This window comes from Corvus kubaryi, unplaced genomic scaffold (assembly GCF_017639235.1).
Source record: "Corvus kubaryi isolate FWS band 111438036 unplaced genomic scaffold, C.kubaryi_AGA036_p1.0 132, whole genome shotgun sequence".
Classification (NCBI taxonomy): Eukaryota; Metazoa; Chordata; class Aves; order Passeriformes; family Corvidae; genus Corvus; species Corvus kubaryi.
The window spans coordinates 2,481,449-2,502,993 of NW_024580666.1; the positions used below are offsets into that span (position 1 = coordinate 2,481,449).

The 21,545-nt window shown below is 40.8% G+C and overlaps 2 protein-coding genes across 2 annotated transcripts in view; one reads left to right on the forward strand and one right to left on the reverse strand.

The window, feature by feature from the left end:
* Positions 1-15,752, forward strand: part of NPC1 (NPC intracellular cholesterol transporter 1) — a 27,628-nt gene extending 11,876 nt beyond the window's left edge. The window contains exons 7-25 of the mRNA XM_042029809.1: positions 454-530; positions 1,190-1,560; positions 1,915-2,141; positions 2,521-2,621; positions 3,543-3,645; positions 4,575-4,764; positions 5,167-5,349; positions 5,996-6,110; positions 6,923-7,050; positions 7,140-7,280; positions 7,857-7,946; positions 8,060-8,250; positions 9,056-9,171; positions 9,747-9,876; positions 10,575-10,775; positions 11,560-11,791; positions 12,857-12,970; positions 13,730-13,892; positions 15,133-15,752. Of these exons, the coding sequence (XP_041885743.1) occupies positions 454-530; positions 1,190-1,560; positions 1,915-2,141; positions 2,521-2,621; positions 3,543-3,645; positions 4,575-4,764; positions 5,167-5,349; positions 5,996-6,110; positions 6,923-7,050; positions 7,140-7,280; positions 7,857-7,946; positions 8,060-8,250; positions 9,056-9,171; positions 9,747-9,876; positions 10,575-10,775; positions 11,560-11,791; positions 12,857-12,970; positions 13,730-13,892; positions 15,133-15,215 (2,956 nt within the window). The 3' untranslated portion in view covers positions 15,216-15,752. The remainder of the gene's footprint in view (positions 1-453; positions 531-1,189; positions 1,561-1,914; positions 2,142-2,520; positions 2,622-3,542; positions 3,646-4,574; positions 4,765-5,166; positions 5,350-5,995; positions 6,111-6,922; positions 7,051-7,139; positions 7,281-7,856; positions 7,947-8,059; positions 8,251-9,055; positions 9,172-9,746; positions 9,877-10,574; positions 10,776-11,559; positions 11,792-12,856; positions 12,971-13,729; positions 13,893-15,132) is intronic.
* The window catches only part of RMC1 (regulator of MON1-CCZ1), a 17,432-nt gene continuing 11,554 nt past the window's right edge, over positions 15,668-21,545 (reverse strand). Inside the window, exons 10-20 of the mRNA XM_042029817.1 lie at positions 20,886-20,997; positions 19,843-19,887; positions 19,376-19,429; positions 18,944-19,072; positions 18,483-18,589; positions 17,674-17,793; positions 17,398-17,475; positions 17,139-17,243; positions 16,985-17,053; positions 16,612-16,837; positions 15,668-15,845 (exon numbers count right to left, since the gene is read on the reverse strand). Coding sequence (XP_041885751.1) covers positions 15,766-15,845; positions 16,612-16,837; positions 16,985-17,053; positions 17,139-17,243; positions 17,398-17,475; positions 17,674-17,793; positions 18,483-18,589; positions 18,944-19,072; positions 19,376-19,429; positions 19,843-19,887; positions 20,886-20,997 — 1,125 coding nt within the window. The 3' untranslated portion in view covers positions 15,668-15,765. The remainder of the gene's footprint in view (positions 15,846-16,611; positions 16,838-16,984; positions 17,054-17,138; positions 17,244-17,397; positions 17,476-17,673; positions 17,794-18,482; positions 18,590-18,943; positions 19,073-19,375; positions 19,430-19,842; positions 19,888-20,885; positions 20,998-21,545) is intronic.

Sequence of the window (21,545 nt, forward strand, 5' to 3'; positions counted from 1 at the left end):
ATGATCTTTAAGGTTTATTTCCAACCCAAACCACTCTGTGATTCTATGATTGATGAGTTATGACCAGGAAACTAAAATTGTTCTATAATAAGAATTAAGTCTGTAGGGAAAAGGATAGTGGGTATGACAGTTTGAAACATGTTCAGCAGCCTTACCTTACTGGGCACTATGAAATGATAGGCGTGTTTGAGATGCCTGGTTCATATTTCTAAAGTAAAAATCTCCTGTGAATTTCAAGTAATGATCACTTTGAAGATATTCTCTCTGTTGATAATGCTAGTGATATTCTAAATGTGCATAAAGAAGCTGTGCTTGATGTAAGCTGGAAGAGTTTATTAAGACAGCTGACATGGCTGTATGTTGTTCCAGAGGATCATAAAGCTGGAGATTGTTGTACAAACAGTACAGATGCCTTTCAGGACAAGCAGGATAACACAGCTTTTCGCCTTGCAGGAGGCGGCACTTTGTCTCGGAGTACACCCCAATTGACAGCAATGTAGCCTTTTCTGTGAATTCCCACGGCGACAATGGTATGGCTTGGATAAGAGTAATAAGTTTGTTAGAAATTCAGCTTAAGTGCATCCCTTTCGTAGGGATGGGCTCTGGAGTTCTAGCTTTGTTAGGCTAAAAGCCTGTTCCTAGATAGCCTTCAGCCTTTTGACCAGCATCTCTTCTTTTAGAGTAGTACTTACCCCTGCTGTACTGGATGCTGAAAGCCCTGGGTACACACTTCATGGATCTAGCTAAGCTCCAAGGAAATTCTGGAGGGCTTTGTTGCAGGGGTGTGGGGAGGGCAGCATGATTCTAAATTCAGTTTGGTCATGTTTTAACTCATCCATGTATCCATTTAAAGTATCCTATGAAAGAACTGTAGTTTAACTTGTGTAGCAGCTGAGGTAGCTTGTTTTATTGCGTGTATATCTTTTAACTGCTTCTTTCTTTATTTGCTACACCTACTGCTGTCAAAGACAATCTTACATTACAAGGGGCAGTGTAGGTACAAGCTGTTTTCTGCCCCCTTGGCCTCAGTCAGGGATTAGTCCCAGGGTCTGACTGTCACGGGAGGCGTAGCTTCTACTGCTTCCTACAAACGGAGCTAGAATAAAATTTCATCTTTCTGAGTGGGCTCCAAGAAAATGCTGCTTAACTGACTTCTCAAACATTTACTGTTTACTTCTTGCTCTTGCAGGAAAAATTACCTGTGGTGAAAGGCTTGGTGAAAGGTTTGAGAATGGCCTGAGGATGACATTCACATCATGGGGGGCTTTCTGTGTCAGAAATCCACGTCCTGTTATCCTTTTCTCTGTGGTCTTCATTGCAATGTGCTGCTCAGGCTTTGTATATATTAAAGCAACTACAAATCCTGTAGATCTCTGGTCAGCCCCAAGCAGCCAAGCCCACAAGGAGAAGGAATACTTTGACATGCACTTTGGGCCTTTCTTCCGTACTGAGCAAGTTATTATTCAAGCACCAAAGAGCCACCCAGAGACATACTCACCTTACCCATCAGGAGATGATGTACCTTTTGGGCCTCCCCTTACCAAAGATATTCTCCATCAGGTAATTGGGACTTTCCAAGAGCAAAGACCTAAGCATACTTAACAGGTATAACCACATGGAGTTGGCTTCCATCTGCAATGTTATGTATCCATCAAAACAGTCACTTGATGTTCATATTAAAAGTCCTAGTCTTACTATGAAAGCTTTTTGCTGAAAACCTTTGTTAGTGAGACACGTGCAAGCTTAAGTCCCAGTTCTTAGTATGAACACAGAAATAATGTTTTGTAACGTGCTTCTATTGACACATGCCTCTGTCTCTGGAAACTTGCAGGAATATAGCTGCACTTAAGTTCTGTCTTGCAAGGGAAGTGCTTTCTTGTGCTGCTATTAAGCTATGGTTTGTTTTTTCTAAAGGTACTGGATTTGCAGGATGCTATTGTCAACATAACTGCTTCTTATGACAATGAGACTGTAATGCTGAAGGACATTTGCCTGGCTCCTCTTGCTCCCTACAACAACAACTGCACTATCCTGAGCGTACTCAACTACTTTCAGAACAGCCATTCTGTTCTGGATCACACTGTTGGGGATGAGTTCTTTGTCTATGCTGATTACCACACTCACTTCTTATACTGTGTTCGGTAAGCAGTACAATTACATGGTTTTTAATCAAGTTGCCAGTTAAACTTGGTTTGGTATGGATGCTGACTGGTTTACCACAAACAAACATGTTTTCAATGCCTCTGAAGAGTTCTGAACGGAAGATCAGTTTCTAAGCTTTCACTTTAGTTTATAGTTCAGTTGGTTAGAAGGTACTCCTTGTCTTAAAGGCTATAAGGCAGATACCTTTAAAATGGTTCAAAGATTCAAAGCAAATGTAGCACGAGGGCAGCATACCACTAGCAGTCTTGTCTTGTTTCTGTCTTCATTTTCAGTGGTAGCACAACAGCTTTTTTCTGTTTTGTGCTGTGCCTCAGCTGTCAAGCAGAAGCTAACAATTATTGCTGGTGATCTCTTTAGGGCTCCAGCATCACTGAATGACACGAGCTTGCTTCACGATCCCTGCTTAGGAACGTTTGGTGGACCTGTATTTCCGTGGCTGGTGTTGGGAGGATATGATGGTGAGTGGCAAACCTCAGTATTGCAGTTTAAGTCTGAGAGGATATACTTGTGTGCTGTCCTTGGTGCTAAAGGTGCATTCTGATTTAAACAGGTGTTTAAATGCACTCCAGAGAAACTGGAGTTTTGCTAAACTTTCAGTAAGCAAGGGTGTTTAAAGTAAGTTTTCAGTAGACCAGTGCTGGGATTGGAGGCAGACTACTGTGGAAGTGTAAAATGCAAGCAATGTGTAACTGGAACACACTTGTCAACAGGACAGATGTTCAGTCTACTTTGGGCTTGGTGAAAGATAAAGACCTGAAGTAACTCAGGTTGGTGTGCTGGGATATATGTGTATTTTGCTTTGAGTTAGAATAAAGTTCTGTCACTGGTCTGACAAAGCAGTTAAGAATAGATTAACATGTTCACAAAGGAAATTCTTTCATAATTACTCTGAAGCCAGGATTTTGTTCAAGCAATTTATCTAATTAAACATAACTTGGTAGTATATTTGTGTTTGATATATTTAAAATAGTGTTTAAAGGCAAGCACTTCTTTATTAAATTGTAGAGGATTTGTATTTACTTTGAGTAAAATCTGAGTATGCAAGAGGTACAGTGTTTAGGAAGCCACATTTCTCATTTGATGGAAAGTCATAAGCAGTGGTTGTATAGTAGCTCTTTGTCTAACCATGCAACAATTTAATGTTGGGGTGTCATGAGCATGTTAAATAATGAATAATTACTCTTGAATACAATCTGCAATGCTTATCAGCTTCTGTTCTTATTTCAGTAGTGTGTTTGAGAACTCAGGGGGGTTCAGTGGATTTGTAGGGATGGGATTGCTTTGGGCAATGCTAATTTTGAACTTATCTGTATCTGCTATACAGATGTATAGAATGTAAGTTCCATTTTTTAATGCCAGACTCTTTTTTTCTTCTATAGATGATAACTATAATAATGCTACAGCTCTTGTTATTACTCTTCCTGTGAACAACTACTACAATGACTCAAAAAAGCTGATGAAAGCCTTGGCATGGGAAAAAGAGTGAGTAGTCTCCCTGTGTTCTGAAATAAATACAAGACTTAAAATGTAGATAAACAAGAAACACCTGTACTGACATTTTTTCAGTATAACTACAGGGATCTTTTGAGAGGCAGAAAAACTGGTTAAAAACAGACTGTGCTGGTCATAAGACCTTCACTTTGTCTGGCACACTTCATTTGCTTTGAGACATAGGTTCTAGTCCTCTTAGTGATCATCTAGCCCAGTAGTACTTGCCAATAAGTAACTTCAGAAAGGATTTGATCTATTTTATTGTGGCTAGAATTACACAGGTAGACTCTTAATTTACTGGACCATTTACCATGAGTGGAAAGGTCGAGCTTGATGCTGTAGTTCTTCACCTTCAATTTTTAAAATGCCATCCAGGTGAGCATCTAAGGCTTTCATCCCCTTTCCTCCTTGAAGAGCTAGCTTGCACAGGCCAGTTGCTCTGGCTGTCAGTTCAGATAAAAACTACTGTACTAGAAAATTGTGATAAAATAAAAGTATGACAAGTATCTGCCTGTGTCACAAACACCTCTCAAGTTGGGAAACTGAAACAAGGGCTAATAAATTGTACTGCAAGCAAGCTGTAGTCATCTTTCATGTGTGTATTCCTAGGTCTGTCTTTGAGGAAAATTGTACTTAGAGTTTGAAATAACTCATGCAAGATACCTATTTGTCCTCAGACTCTGGAGAGAACATGGGAAGTATTTCAGTGTAGTGTGCTTCTAGTGCTTAGAATAGAGTAGGTATGTGTAGCCAGCACCTCTCTTTTAAAAATGAGAGTGGTCCCTCAAAGTACCACAGTGGTACTGACCACAGTGCCACACAGATGATGTAAATTTGCCATCAACTGATTTTCAAGTATTTCTAGTGGAAGATGTTTTATCCTCTAAAGTGTGACTGACCTCTTGGTTTTGTTTTTTTAGATTTATTAACTTTCTGAAGAGCTATAATAATTCAAACTTAACTATATCATTTTCTGCTGAACGGAGTATTGAAGATGAGATCAACCGTGAAAGCAACAGTGATATTAGCGTTGTGTTGATAAGCTATCTTGTGATGTTTGTGTACATCTCCATAGCTTTGGGACATATCCAGAGCTGTAGAAGACTGCTGGTATGTGTAGAGTTTTCATTGCTATAAAGACTGAAGCTAGAGCTTTCCGATAGCTTTGAGTGATTTACCTGTTTTTGCAGAATGCTGGTGTTCAGTTTTGTATTAGAGCACTGAGTCCTGCTTGGGCAGGAGTTAGGAGGAGCATTGTTCTTGTTGTATTAGACAATTCATATGTGCTTCATAGTCTCAACTAAGTTCTTTCACTTGAGATGTTCAGTTAATATCAGCTTTAGGACTTGTAGCTTCAAGGTTGATTATTTTTTTTAATATTTGGATCTTCAAAAAAACCCAGAAAAGTTTTCCTCTACGTAGACTAAATGTAAGAATATGGCTTTTGCCTTTGCTATAATCTGTTTTGTGGGATGATGCTTGTTTGGCTGATGTTCAGTACAACTTTTTTAGGTGGATTCGAAGATCTCTCTGGGCATTGCAGGCATCCTGATTGTACTGAGCTCAGTAGCATGTTCTATAGGCATTTTCAGCTACTTTGGAATCCCCCTGACACTGATTGTGATAGAAGTAATTCCTTTCTTGGTGCTGGCTATTGGAGTGGACAACATCTTCATTATGGTTCAGACACTTCAGGTATTTATTCTTTCATACAGACTCTTCTAAAAATGCCTGTCATTTTTGAAGTCTGTAAGCTTGGAGTAGGAAGTCTCCTGCACTCCGGTGCTCAGCTCAATCTGAGCAGCTCTGGACTCTCACAAGATATCTAGTGGAAGAGAGCCAAGAATCTGTGTACATTCTACCTTCACAAAAAAACCCCAATTTATGTCTCTGCATTTTTCTTACTGCTGCTTGATATCAAAACAGTTGTAGAACTCAACTGGTATTTTTATCACTTGTAATTTTAGCATATTGTAAGCAGTAGTCATGAACTAAACTACATGCTTAAGACTAGGGACTTCTGACACTAAGTCTTAGTGGGTAATCAGCTTTTTAATTTGACAGCTTCAATAACCCACTGAAACTGTCACTGCCTCTGTCAAGTGTGTGGTTTTATCTGAAGTACTAAACTTAGTACTATATTTTAAATTTGAAGCAAGACAACAAGTAATGTTCAGGCTGCTCTTGTTTTAGAGAGTCTCAGCTGTTTATCTACCTCTTGTTAATGCAGTGAAAACAACAGGAGAGTTTAGGATATTTTAAAGTTGTGGGTTTTTTAAAGCCATATGAAATAGCTTTATCAATTGCATGATTCCTAATAATACAGTTTTGCCTTAAACAGAGAGATGAACGCCTTCAGGGTGAAACTCTGGATCAACAGATTGGCAGAGTTTTGGGAGATGTGGCACCTGGTATGTTTCTCTCATCCCTTTCGGAGACTGTGGCATTCTTCCTTGGTAAGACTCCTTTAATATTTGAAGATAAGGGCCTTATCAAAACTGCATGTTACAAGAATAAATGCAAAACTAAAATATAAAAGTAAAGAATTTGTAGAGGCAGATTAACTTAGTTGTTTGTTGTTATAATCAAGTTAAACTTGACTTCTGCTGAGGATAGGCATTGGAGTACTTGAAGAATTTGGCACAGTTAAAAAAATCCGCTTCTGAATCTGTCAAACTTTCCAGCAAAGGCAGAGGTTTTTACTGACTTGCAATAACTGTCAAGTAAATTTGACCTTATGAATAGATCAAGTATCAGTGTGTATGAACTCCTACATTGCATTTAGTGATCTTCCACTGCTTGGAAAAATGCCCCTATGACAGATGTGCATTTGAGGTTCACTTTACAATATGTTTTAGAGGTAAATCTTATGTTGTTACCCTACAAGTATAATTTGGCCTTCTTTCATAATGGCTTTGTTTACCTGCAGTGTAGTTTGCTGTTGGATCAGCTTGCATTGGAATGGCTTAATATGGAAGCAAGATGTTGCATGACGGCACTCCTTAACTGCTGTGTTACAGTCTGCACCTAACTTTGGAATTGAGAAATATCTTAGAACTAGTCACTCCTTTGCACAGCCTCAGTGCTGATAAACAGGTCAAAGACAGCAGCTGTAGCCAGGCTTGTATGGGCTCTTTCTTTTGCTCCAAAAATACAGGCCCTTTGTCCTGCTGTAAGGCTACCACTTAAACTGGGTGTTTGTCTAGAAAATACTCGTGCATTTCTAGGAGAAGGGAGCTCTCCTAACAAACTGGGTCGCTTCCTCCAGGGACACTGTCTACGATGCCAGCGGTTCACACGTTCTCCCTGTTTGCTGGAATGGCTGTGCTCATAGACTTTATTCTTCAAGTCACTTGCTTTGTGAGTCTCCTGGGCTTGGATATTAAGCGTCAAGAGGTGAGTATAAGTGCAGCTGTAACTGCAGTGTAGTGGGGATGAATACATCTGCAGAACTGCACTAACTCTGGCATTTAATCCCTTTTCAGAGGAATAGACTGGATATTCTGTGTTGCATCAAAAGCAGTGAAGAAACGGGTGGAGTCCAGCATTCTGAGAGCATGTTATTTCTGTTCTTCAAAAATCAGTTTTCTCCATATCTGCTTAAGGATTGGATGAGACCAATAGTAGTATGTATAGTCTATTTCAAGTAAGCAGTCATCTAAACTTGAGCAAAAGAGCTGTGAGCCTGAAGGCCTAAACAGGGAAGAAAAATCTTCAGTACAGTGAAACAAATGAAGCTTCTAGTATTTAATTTTCAGCATTAGTATAGAAATAAGCTTTTGTAACTTCAGAAGTATTTCAGTGAATAGAGGCTTGATCATGGATTGTCTAAAGCCCAGATTTAAGGGTTGTGTTACTGACAATCAAATTACTTTAGCCTATGTAAAAAAATCAGCGTGTGTTGGCTTCTACAGTGCATTAATCCAGAGTGTTGTTGCCAAGTCTGCGATTCAGTTTAAGGTTACTGTGCTTATTTACAGACGGTATTTGTATCTTTCACTGCGGATTTCTAAGAATAAATTTCCTTACAGTTCCAAAGGGACCTCGGAGTTTAAGTACATTTTACTAGCACTGTTGTACTAAGCCTGGCTAGCATATTCAAACTAGAGCCTCTTTGCATGGTTCCTATTAGCTTAGCAAATGACTCCTATTGCTTGTTGTTTCTGTACAGTTCTCACGTCCATGGATTTGCTTTTTTGCAGATAGCAGTGTTTGTGGGTATCCTGTCATTCAGTGCTGCAGTTATGCACAATGTAGAGATTGGACTGGATCAGTCTCTCTCAATGCCAGATGTAAGTCTTATGATCGTGTCACTGTTCAGCAGTTTGTGGCTGAATTGAAACCTGGATACCTTGTTGTGCTACCTGAACATTCCATAATGGTAACTGAAAAATTTCCCTTGAAGGACTCCTATGTAATAGATTACTTCAGCCACATCAGCAAATATCTGCACGCGGGTCCCCCTGTCTACTTCGTCCTAGAAGAAGGACACAACTACACTTCTTTGGAAGGGCAGAACATGGTGTGTGGTGGAATGGGATGTAATAATGATTCACTTGTCCAGCAAGTCTTCAATGCTGCGGAAATTGGTAGCTAGTAAGTCTTTTATGCTTGTCTCTGCATAGCTGCATGGAAGAGATGTAGCTGACCGGTGTGTCCTCCTGATTTAGCTCAGGCTCAGCTGTTGGTTGTAAACTGACATTCTGTTGTATTTGCTTTATGTTGTGGGCTTGGGAGGGAAGGGGTTGGAAGCAGCTGTGTGACAGTCTTCTAGAGTGAGGATAAAACCTGTCTGGACTGCTGGGAGATACATTGGTGTACTTGGGTTTGGAAAAGGGGCTTGATCCTTCAAGGAATCTTGGAATTGTAGTAAGAGAAACTTGTGAAAACCTCTCAGTAGGGTTATGATGTTCTGGAAAATGACTGCATGCTCAGCTTCTAAACATGGTGAATAAACTAGGCTAGCCTAGGGAGGCTAAGCAGGAATTTTTTCTGCAGCTAACAACTCAAGGAAGTCTTTTCCCAATTCCTTCTACTGTAGTTCATTTCAGCCTAACTGAAGGAGGAGCTTTGCTTGAAAACTGAGCCAACAGGGTGTGGAATAGGATGGGGAACAGAGTGGGCAGGGAAATGGAAAGCTGAGCTTGGCAGTAGAACTGGATGCAGTGAAAACGCTCCTGCTGTTTGCTAGCTGCAGTGTTATGAGCTACCTGAGCACTATGGCTCTTGGATGGGGTACTAGAGGACTGAGGGCAGGATATGGAGGACTATATGGAGGACTGAGCAGATTTGACAAGAATAAGTTGATATGGCATAAGGTGGCACAGGAGAGATCAAGTGACGTGTTCTGGAATGAAACACAAAATTACTGATGATGGATATGTTATGTTACTCTTATTAGCACGAGGATAGGCTATGCCCCATCGTCCTGGATTGATGACTACTTTGACTGGGTGAAGCCACAGTCGTCCTGTTGCAGAGTCTACAATACCACTGGGCAGTTTTGCAATGCTTCAGGTATTGGCATCCATCCAGTTGCTAGTGGATTAGCTTGGTTTATACACTTCACAGCCAAAAAATTTGCTCATGGTATGAGCCAAGTGAATACCTTTCCTTATTGTAAGGAGGCACCTCTTGAATTGCCCTCTTAATTTATTTGAACTGCTGTTCCAGTGAGCTTAAATATTCTGCTGGAATGCTGCAGGTTGGAAACAGCCTACCTAGACAGCCAGTGTAACTTGCTGTAAAAATTTTGATCCTTCTGTTGGTTTTCTTAGAGCACACAAACTTGGTGCTTTGGTTTTATTCAGGTCCTTCAGTTTGGTGCAATTCTCATCAGATCTAATGAAGATAAATGCACAAGTAAGAGGTCTCTGACAGCAATAAATAAAAGTAACAATAAATAAAGTAGTAGCAATAAATAAAATTAAGGACTACGAAGCTTATATGGAATTTCAGGATGGATCAGTTAGTTCGTCAGTAAAAATGCTTTTTATGGAATTGCATCCTGTAGTAATGCAAGTCAGAAGTTACTACTGTTAGGAAAAAGAATACTTGATCCTGTAGCTGACCTTTATCCTATATTTCTTCAGTCAGCGATCCATCCTGCACTAGTTGTCGACCACTGACTCAAGAAGGCAAGCAGAGACCACAGGGCAAAGACTTCATGACCTTTTTGCCAATGTTCCTGTCAGACAACCCTAATCCTAAATGTGGCAAAGGGTAAGAGCCTTATTCTATAGATCTTGCTCAGACCAGTGCATCAAAGATACTTGCTCTGGATTTTGTCTGCAAGGTTAGATATCTAATGTCCTCCTAAAAGCCATACAAACATGGACATGTCACCAGTTCTGTAGTATTTTCTGAAAAGAACAAATGCATCATCAACTGAATGGAATAGCAGCTTTTCCCTGTACAGAGAGACAATGTCTATGGTCAGTCTGGTCTAGAATATCCTGTGCCATCTTGAAATGTATTATGCTCTGAAGCTTGTATAGTTTTGGAAACTGCTGGAAACAGCTACCAGCTGTTAGCCCTCTAAAGGGCACCTACAGGAGAGCTGAAGAGGGACTTTTTACAAGGGGGTGTAGTGATAAACAAGGAGGAATGGCTTTAAGATGAAAGAGGGTAGGTTTAGATTAGATGTTAGGAAGAAATTCTTTCCTATGAGGGTGGTGAGGCACTGGAACAGATTGCCCAGAGAAGTTGTGCCCCATCCCTGCGAGTGTTCAAGGCCAGGTGCAATGGGATATGAGCAACCTTAGTCTAGTGGAAGGTGTCCCTGCTCATGGCAGGAGTGGAACTAGACTGTCTTTATATTCCCTTGCAACTCAAACCATTCTATAATTCCATAAGATTATAAAAGCTAATAAATTTCAATGGTGCTGACACTGGTATCTAATATGTCCCTGTTTTTATAGAGGACATGCTGCCTATAATTCTGCTGTCAACTTTATAAACAACAAAACTGACATTGGAGCCACTTACTTTATGACTTACCATACTGTACTGAAAACATCATCTGATTTTATTGATGCTTTGAGGAAAGCTCGGATTATAGCAGACAACATTACTGAAACCATGGGCATCAAAGAGAAGAACTACCGGGTGTTTCCTTACAGGTATGATTAGATGTTTCTTGCCTTGGTGACAAATACTTGAGCAACACAGAAAAGGAGCTGGCTAATAACATCTTAGAAACCTGAGTTTTGCCTAGCAGAAGGTAATGCAGAGATTTGGGGATTTCTAGTAAAACCAGAAAGATAAAATTTACATTTGTAGCACTGGCCTCTTTTTACTGTAATCGATAACTAACTTACATCCTTCACTACAAAGGTAGCTCTGGCTCCATTTTTGGGCATTTCCTAGCTTTTATAGTAGGGTTCAATAGTTCTAACATAAGCAGATATATTGGCATGGGTAGTTGCAAGCTGTGATGTGAATGTATTGACTTCAAATAAGTTATTTAAATGTAAAGCAAATGCAGCAGCAATGTCAAGTATAACACTACTACACTAAAATTGTGTTGGAGTTGGTATCTGTACATGTGAAATACTGATCTCTTTGCATCAAAGGGTCCTACCTGTACTCATGGTCCACCTGCAGTAGCTCCTGCAGATATCACAGTGGATCTGAGGACCTACCTCCTGGTATCTACTGTAGCTGCTTATATTGAAATATGGGAATTACCCTGACTTTGAGACACAATCTTTATTTGAGGTATTAGTGAGGAGTTGACTCCTACAGAATGCTGGCTGTTACATGACATTCCACTGATACAAAGAAGCCAGGTTCTGTTGGTGACTTCTGTCAGGGGGGAGCTACTTTATCCTTAGCACAGAAGCTGATCTAATATTAGCATACAAAAGGGAAGATAGCTAATGCCAACCTCTCTCTTTTCCACAGTGTGTTTTATGTCTTCTATGAACAATACTTGACAATTGTGCACGATGCCATCTTTAACCTCTGCATCTCCTTGGGATCAATATTTTTGGTGACAACTGTGCTTCTTGGTTTTGAAGTATGGGCTGCTGTTGTGGTTTCAATAACTATTGCTATGATCATCGTCAACATGTTTGGAGTGATGTGGCTCTGGGGCATCAGCTTGAATGCAGTTTCATTAGTAAATCTTGTCATGGTAAGTCAACAAGGCATCCCTTTGCTTCTCTTTCCAAGTTTTGAGCAGTTCTGTGTCCTACATATATACTCGAGATACTGAGCAGTATTCTGCTACTAAACTTCGACAGGCATTTAAACAGTAATTGGAACTATCTTAACACATCTAGAAGAAGAGAAAACAAGTTTATTCTGACAACTAGTCCTGGTACTGATAAAATACAGCAATTGAACTGAAGCTATACTGCCTCTGGTGGAGGTCACTCCTGTTTTGCAGCAACAGCTTTACTGCTGCTATCTAGGCTTGGTGCTGCTCCACATCAACACAGGTGGTTCATGCTGAAGGGGGAGGATGCATAAGTCTGTGTTAAGGCTTCTGCTATATTTATGTTCTACAGAGTAGATCTGGGATATGCTAGCACCAGTATTGTTCTTGCATAAGTGGATGGAATCGTTTGGACAGAGAGAGCCTTGGTAAAGCACTCCAGAATTAGCTCCAGCAAGCAGCTATTGGCTGCTCTGGCTTACTGTGTTCTCTAGAGGTTTGTGGCCGGTCTGAGGGTTAGTGTAAACTGCTGGCCCATGTTAGAGTTAGATGTATGTTCAAGCATGCATCTACTAGGTAAGGCCAAGATTAGCTAAGTGTTCAGTTAGTGTTGTAAATGACTGATCAGCTAAATTGTTATGGTATCAAATCAGGATGTACATTCAGTGTTATCCTAAAGCAATGTTATTGCACCTGATAGTTGTAAACTGATCCTAGTGTTCTATGTTCACTGCAATGCACTGCATCAAAGCCAGCTTGCTTCAACATCAGGAAACTTTTGACCTCTGAAACAATGTCATGTTCTGCTTCCTGTTTGCTTGTCTGTTAGCAGTGATTGGTGGTAAAACACCACACAGTGCCTGCAACAGCCTCTGGGAAGCAACTAACACTAAGCTTGTAACTTCCCATGGTACTTTACCCTGAGGACTGATCACAGCTGCTAGGAATCTTTCTAGCCCATCCCGAATTCTGAAGAGAGACCTTGCCATCAAAGCGCTCCTTTAACTGGTGTTTTCATGCGTGTTTCCTTTCACTCTCCAGAGCTGTGGTATTGCTGTGGAATTCTGCAGTCATGTGACAAGAGCATTCACTGTTAGTACCAAGGGCAGTCGAGTAGAGCGTGCAGAAGAAGCTCTGTCTCACATGGGCAGCTCAGTGAGTATCTGCTGGGTGGGGAGGGAAAAATGAGTAGCCAAGTAACAGCTTTACTATTTTAAGAAATATTATAGATGATAGTCTTAAGACATAAAGATGGCCTTGCCTTTTCTTTTTGGAATGCTTAAAGCTCTTAAGGTCAACCCAGGCTTCTACTAGTAATAGGGATGATGAAGACTCATTTTTAATCTCATGTTACTACTACCTAATAGTAGAGAAGAGCTAAATGCTTTAGCTGACCTAGTAGTTTGGATAAACTTCAAATTGTCCCATTAAAGTTCAAGTGTTTCTCTTCCAGATAGTCAGAGGTGACTAGGAAAGGTTGTTGTGAATATGGGATGCAGTTGGAGCTTGTAGAAAACAAGCAGGGCTCAGTGTTTAGGCAGTACTGATCTTAAACTAAATATGGGGTTGGAATGGACAGTTCTTGTGATATGTGTACTGCAGCCACATACAGAATTTCACTGGAACACAAGTTAAAGTAATGGTTTTCATCTGTATCTGGCTCAAGCAAAAATTAATTAGGTGGCTGCAGAGATCAAAGTGGATTTTTAATCATACTGAGCCTGTCCTGTGGGACCAAAAAGATGAACTCTTCTCCTGAGTACATCTTGATTTGGTTCTAGACTGGCAGGGCAGGAGGAATACTACATATAGGAGCTTTAGATTACACAGAAATGTTACCAAATGCTACATACTTGAAGGGAATGGATTACCTAAAGCTCTGTTTACCACTTAAAACACTTTTTTTATTGCCAGGTTTTCAGTGGTATCACACTGACCAAATTTGGAGGAATTGTAGTACTGGCTTTTTCCAAATCTCAAATCTTCAAGATATTCTACTTCAGGATGTATCTAGCTATGGTTGTGCTGGGAGCAACACATGGACTGATATTTCTTCCAGTTCTCCTTAGTTACATAGGTAAGATGTGACAGTCTGTTCTATACCACACTTCAAACAAAAATTGCTGTCTGTGGACTTTCCATGCCATGGAAAGGACTGCAGAGATGAAAAGCAGCACTTAAATGTGCCCCTCTCATCCAAGGTGCCTGTCTTTTGGAAAGCAAAGGCTGACTGGTGGCACTGTAAGCTCACTGTGGTGGGCTTGCTAAACTGAAGCAAGCATAGCCTGGCCAACGTGGCTGCACTTTGCTGTGCTTTGTGAAGGTGGCTGCTGGGCCCCTGTGGCCCCCAGAGAGCAGCATGATTTGCATGTTTCAACCTGGGGACTGGGATGGAGGGTGGAAGTAACAAACCTCCCGTGGGACACTGTTCCTGCAAATGCAGGAACAATCTTGCCTTGCTGTGGGGTATGCCCAGCCACTGCCCTGGAGGGATGTCTGCTGAGATAAGGAGATTGAGCAATCTCCCAGCAGGACTCCCTGGAAAGGCAACTACTTCTTGGGTCATGGTGAGGAAAGGTAGACCCACAATCCTTTGGGAGACCCTGTGCAGATCATTCTGTAACCCATTTGTCTGTCCCAGACCCTCTGTAATCCATTGGTCCCCTTGCTGATCCCCTGTGTTCCTATAAAAGCAAGATCAATGGGCCCCTGTGGCTCAGAGAGGGTTCTTGTCCCTGGCTCTCCCCTTCACCGGAGGGGACCCACAATAAAGCTCCCTTCATGCGGAACCAGCCATACGGGCCTTCTCGTCTCTCTCTCTGGTCTGGCTTGGCCTGGAGGCTGCCCTGCAGAGCTGAGCTGGAATCACGAGCTGGTATCACTAAAGAGCTGACAGCTTCTGCAAGGGCTCCTCTGCCAGCAGCTGAGAGGAAGACACCGGACCCCGGGAAGGCGACTCCTTTCGGGACCATCTCCCCGGACCGGTCACCTCTTCCTGGGTCACAGCCTCGGACCCCATCACCAGCTGTAATACCTTGCAGTGAGGATGGTCCAAGCACTGTCCTCTTGAATTTGGAAATGCACATGTATAGTGTAGTCCTTAAAGGTAGACTTAACCCCATTAAGTAAGGCTGAGTTTAAGACTGGTGGGGATTCATCTACCACTGCCCTTGTTGCTGCTGAGAGTTATTAACAGCTGAGCAGAAGCACATTTCTGAATGTTAAGCTGGCCCTAGACACGAAGATCATGCATGCTTCCTGATGACTGATCAGCTGTAATGTGGAGCCTTTGGATAACTTTGTTCTCTCTCACTCAGGCCCATCAGTAAATAAAGCTAAAACTCGTGCTGCACAAGAGAGGACCAGAGGTACAGAACGGGAGAGACTCCTCTACTTCTAGTTTTTAACAGTGTTCAGTGGACTCCTTGAACTGTGGCTTAGGCCCAGCTCTTAAGAACTGAAGCGCAGCAACGTTCTATGACTATCACACTGTAACCACCACAGACTTGACTCCTGCACAGATTCAACTAGAAGATACCAGCTGCAGCTTTGGACATAGCTTTAAACTCAGGAAATGCTAAGTGTGGCTCAAGTAGCAGTATTACTAGATGTGTTAATAATATTACTAAAACACTTCTGTTTTCAAGAGGTTGCATCTTTTTTCTCCAGAAACCTAAACCAGCTGTAGTGAGAGTTGAATAGCATTTTGTCAATGAAATTGAGGTGATGTGTATGAGAATGGACTGCTAAACTACTGACACTAATTTTAAATGCAGGTCAATGCAATTTTTGTCTCTATTTTTAGGGGGAAGCCATCACAAGTTGTAATATTTTTAGTACTATTTGCCAAAATGTCTTGTATATACTTTATTATAAAATAGCAATTTTGTAGTCCAAAAATCTACTTAAATGCAATAAATTAAGTTTATATATTTCAGTGGAAGAGTCTTTCAGAATGTTGTGGGTTTCATGAGAGCTTGTTCTCCAAAAACTTGTTTGAAGAAGGTGACATGTTCTTCACAGTGCTCACCTTAGGGGGACAAAATAAAAGTTAATGTTCACTTTACAACTCAGAAACCAAGAGCCAAGAGTGTGTAGTTTCACTTACCTTAATTTATTAGTACTAACTCTTATCTTTAACATGTTTGAGTACAGGAGTTGAACAAATAGAAAGCACTGGAATACTGAGGTATTTCCAGTTCTGTGACTCATTCTTGAGGTGAAGCAGATGTTTGATCTAGTTTCTGTATCTAGTTCATGTGTCTAACCAGCAGATTCACAGCCATGAGAGCCCTTTACTGTCAAGATACAAGAGCTTGGGGTGGGATTCTGTGCCAACAGCATGTCTGGTGATTGCAAACATGTTGCTGGTGCAAAAGTTTGGCTTGGCTTTTAAAGGAAGAAGAACTGTAGCATAAAACAGGGCTTGAATTTTTTGTAATTAGTGGAAATAGACAACTGAACTCAAAGGTTTCCCAACCTGGTTGCTGACTTCAGGAGAAAGCACTAATTGGAGATAATGGCTCTGCTAAGCTAAGCAGTGAGAGCAGCTGCAAGTCAAAAAGGTTCACCTGCGAGTTTATGTTTAGCTCAGCCTCTTTACTCCTGGGTGCAGCAGACAAAGGAGTAAGACAAGTTAATGTGGAACTGTTCTTAAAGGTAGGTACAAAACATAGGCTAAAAAGTACCATGAGTTTTATCTTCTAATATAGGCTCAACTGGATTGGAAATGAAACAAGTCTTAGTTGTGTTTGTACAGCTGAGTACAAACACAAGTCAACCTGCTTATTGCTTACCTGGTGTGAAGCTGGGGTTTCCTCGTAACCGCTGGTTTCTTTGCTCAAAGAATCGGAATATGGTGTAGAAAAGCATCTCATCCTCTGCTTGTTTCGCTGCATCGAGGAATTTGCGGGCTGAAATGCTGTCGTGTCCTCCAATACCCCTGATGAATCTCAAGGCAGCCAAAACTTGGTGTTTGGACAACAGAACTTCCACTATTTCATCATTTGCTGTGGAAAGCCTCTGTGAAGTCAATCACAGCTGTAAGACAATGCTTCCAGTGCATGCAAATGACTGATGCTAGTTAGTCACCTCAAGCCTGGTCAGGGAAGCTGTTTGACCAGTCTAACCCACATCTGGCATGGAGTTACTAGAGTGAGAAGTGCTTACTTTTAACATGTCCAGCGAGAGCTGATGTGCAGGAGGGTAAATGCTTTCCAGGGAAAGTAAGAGACAAGCCTAGGGCAAAAGTAGAAATAACCTTAAAATTCTGAAGACTTCTCACCTCCCTCACTAGCTTATTGGAGCTACTTGTCTTACATACCAAAGGCTTTGAGTCACTGAGCACATGGTACTGCAGAAACTGATGGAGCATGTAGAACAAGTTGTGTTGAACAAGGGTTTTGATAACCAGCTCATACAAGTAGTGCTGTGAATGTAGGAAGAAGACAATGAAAGGTATGTCTCTATACATGTTTTTATAATCTAGAAGTCAGTATTGTATAGGACTTGCACATGTGACCAAGACTAGACTTGCCCCATTCACAGAATGGGGCAATGTAGTTAGCACATAAGTGATTTACCTGAACTGCAATCTGGAACTGGTTGAGAGAGCGAATGTATTCCATCAAGACAGCTATAGTGAACTTATGGGGTGCTTCCTGGACAAGGAAGAAAGTGTTAGTGGGAACTTGCATAGCTTTTCTGTTAATAACCCCATAAGAATGGGCATCAAAATATCCTAATCCTAACAAAGCTTCCTGCAGCCAATTTCAAGCAGTCAACTTAAGTTGGCCGTTCTGATACTGCTACCAAATTAGCCCTTTAAATTATTTAATTAGCCCTTAAAATTAACTTACCTTCTTTTCTGTAAAAACAGATAAAACATGTGTGTACATATCAGACTGGTCAATAACTGCTTGAGTGCGGACAGGACGTTTCAGGAGTGGATTACTTCTACTCAGGCCTGTTTCTACCACCTAGGAGAAAACAAAGTCTTTTAGAAAGAAAACTGTAGTGTTGTAGTACAGTTCCAAGTCAGTCACACTTGTACAGACTGTTTTCTGTTTCAAACATAACTATAAATATGTTTTGTTAACAAGGAAATTCGTATCTGTGGTCACATTATATTAGATGCATCTTGTTCAGCAGGGCTTTCATATTAAATTTAGAACTGCTCTTTAAAGTTATATAAATACAGCTGCTATTATATACCTCAAAGCCAGGAGATGAATCAAGCTAACTACACTGCCACAGGCCCTCAGGCTTCCAAGAGTTTTGAGTATGTGACTGTACTCTGAGCTAGTGCTCAAATTGGGTATTTTAACAGAAGTAAGTGCGAGGTATCAGGACTGCCTATGTTACGCCACGATACAGTGTGCAGTGAAATCAGTGCTTTGGAAACCAAGGTAGTAGTTACTGATTCACAGTTGCTTTTTCAGCTTCTACCTTCTCTCTGCTTTCAAGCACTGGGGTATATTAACTCACAAGTGTTAAGTGAGGATCACTTTGCACAGTAGACTTTTACTGGGAGCCTGAGGCAGTCAGGACCTTTTGAGGTAAGCCTAAATTTCCTAAGTAGAAAGGAGCATGCCTGCACCTTCATGCCACCTGAGAAGCAAACAGAATTGTCCTGTCTCTGTAAGCCACTCTAGCTAACATGGTTTACCATAGTATAGCTTTGCTCAGCTTCCAAGTACTTCTTGTATTCATGATTCAGTTTGTCAAAAACAGTTGCAATCACAGATAGTGATCCTCTTTCTGGCTCACTGAGCACTGAAAAGATAAAAAGAAAAGAAGAGCTGTGAGGAGAAGTAACCAGGGGCTTGAATGTTGCCTTTTTCAAAAGGTGATCTCTATTCTGTACTTAATTTTAAACTTTCATGCAACACTTTCAATCATGTCAGGTATATTTGAATTGAATGGTGGGGGCAAGGGGGGAAAGTTAATTTTTTCATGCTGTTAAATTCCTTTAGAATAGTGACTGAGGGTAGTTGGGGCAAATGACATCCCACAGGACCAAGGTCACTTCAGGGGTGATCTCAAACCTAAAACTAGCTTAGCTAACTTGGGTGAGTATGAATAAGCAGTTTTGTACTTTCAAGATACAGACAACACACTTGAACTTACTTTGAGAGCATACAGACAGGATAACCATTTTGCATTCTTTTCTCTGGAGAAGGAAATCCATTAGTTTTCCTTTATCTAGCAAGAGGTTAACTACAGGTTCAAGTTTCACCTGAAGACTCCAGAGGTAACCTTGATTTGAAGGAGTAAACAAAGTGAATTGCCTTGTACAGTATAGCCTAGACATACAATTTTTCCATGCTTAAATGAACACAAATCTAGATTATTTGCCTTTCTAAGCCTGTATTTTAGAGCAGCATTACCCTTGAAAAGTTGTAGAGATAGCATCATCCTCAGTTATCACTACCAAGAGTGATCAACTCAGCAGATGTACCTAATAAGCCACTTAAGTTTTAAGCTGCTTTGTGCACTGAAAGTGCACACCCTAGCCCCCCTGATAATGAATACTGTAGAGTCCAAGAGCTCACCACTTACCTTCACTTGCACTGATGATAATATCAGGTTGAAAGACAATCCAAGAAGAAGAATCTAAATGTTAAAGTTTTAACATCCATATTAACATTGATTCTAAACTGTTTCTCCTGAATTCACATTACTGTAGAGAAGCAGATCCCATTAACATACTTTCATTTACTGTCACTTTTACTTCTGAGGTTTTGAACCATCTTCTTGGAATGATGCCTTCAATCTTACAATGTACTTATTCAATAATTTCATACATGTGTCTCAATCAGGAAATGTGGTATTATACTAGACTTCAGTGTTTACAACTCTGTGAAAGCATTATGAGGCTATTACGAAGCATATTATTTTGTCTTGAAGTACATGTGCATAATTGGCTCAAACTGCTCTGTTAAGGAGCCAAGGTAGCAAATGCTTCCTTCTTCCCTGCTTGATACTTAGAATGAAGTTTTTACTTTTTGAGAGGATTTAAAGGATACAGAGTTTACATGGAACAGGAGCCTGACTTGTCACAGAAGCTGGGCCTGCAGAAAAAATAACATCTGGTGAAGAGCAGTAGTACACTGGCAGCTCTCCTATACTGAAAAGGCAACTATGGATCTTAACACTGTAGCATGCAGTCAAAAAGAGAGACCCATTTGTGTAGCCAGATCTACAAAGAAAATATGACACTGAGAAGGCAAACAAATCCTTCAAAACATGACTCTCTTGTTTTTCAGCCAAGTGAAATAATGCATGCATAAATATTCCAGCTCTAGTACTGTAATTCTAAATACACAGACTCCATTTGCTGTGTTTAAATGTATACTCTCTAAAAGGAGCAGTGGTTTGTACATTCTGATCCTAACCTTTGTTTAATACAGGTCTCCACCTGCAGATATATCATACTTGCTCTCAGATGTTAAAGAGCTTTTAATATGCAATCTTTTTGTATAGAAGCACCTTTCTCTTCTACAAAGAGAACCTTGCTGCTTTATCACCTGCTATTGAAACTGTGCTCAGACTATTTCTAGTTACTCCCAGCTTGAGGGTCACACTTCTAGGGCTGGAGAACAGAAATCCAAGAAGAATCTAACCATTTAAGTCCTAATACTGATTGTAGCATTACTTCTAAACAGGTCCCAAACTTGATTCTGAGCTTGTATTGTCTTTCAGCCTCTAAATTCCTAAGTCATGTAATCCTGACTTAAGCCAGAAAAGCATGAAGTGCTTTTGAGCACCCACAAGTTTTGAGAGTCACGGCCAAGAAACTCCCCAAACCCAACAATTTTCAAGCAAAGTAAAAGCAAAGTACTATAAGAAGCACGCACCTCTAACAGCAACTCTTCTGTAGCTGGCACACAGTTGGAACACCAACTTATGCTCAATTGCTTCTTACCTTCTTCCTTCCTCACCCTCTCAAATATGTATAACTCAAGTGTTAGTAGGCAGCCTCCTAAAACCTGAAGCACTCCTGTATGTGAGCTGTTACATTTAAGTACTCTTGCTAAGTGTTAGGTTATTCATTATATAGTGGTTCTACCTGCTACAGGTATTTGATAGGGTTGTATTGATCGAGGTGGAAGTACAAACTGATGGATGGTTGTGGAGCCATCAAATTCTCCTTTTAGCTTGATGTCAAATATAACTGAAGTCTGCAATTGAAAAGACGAAATTAGTATTCACAAATGTGAATCACCACCCCTTTACATGCATTCAGTCTGCTTTTCACATTTCCATCTTGTATTCTCTGTTAGAATCATAGAATAGTTGGGGTTGGAAGGGATGGACTGGGGGTGATGACATCTTTCACTTATCAGGTTCCTCAAGGCCCCACCCAACCCGGCCTTGAACGCTTTTGGTGATGGGGTATCCTGTTACAGGGTCTCACCACCCTCAGGGTAAAAATTGCTTCCCTGCCTCCCATCTAAATCTATCCCCCTTTGGTCTAAAACCATTGCCCCTGGAACTGTCATTACAGGCCCTGGTAAAAAGACACCTGACTTTGACACTGCTTAGTCACGGATGCACCATTTTCCTCCCAGTTTCCAGTATCTTCCTATGATATTCTCATGCTTCTACCATTCAGTCTTGTTCAACTCAAGTCACTAACGCTTCTACCCAGTATGGACCACCATGGAAAGCAACTTTGCTTTCAGTGCCAGTGAAACTTCAGTTACTGGTGTCTCCCAAAGGCAAAGTG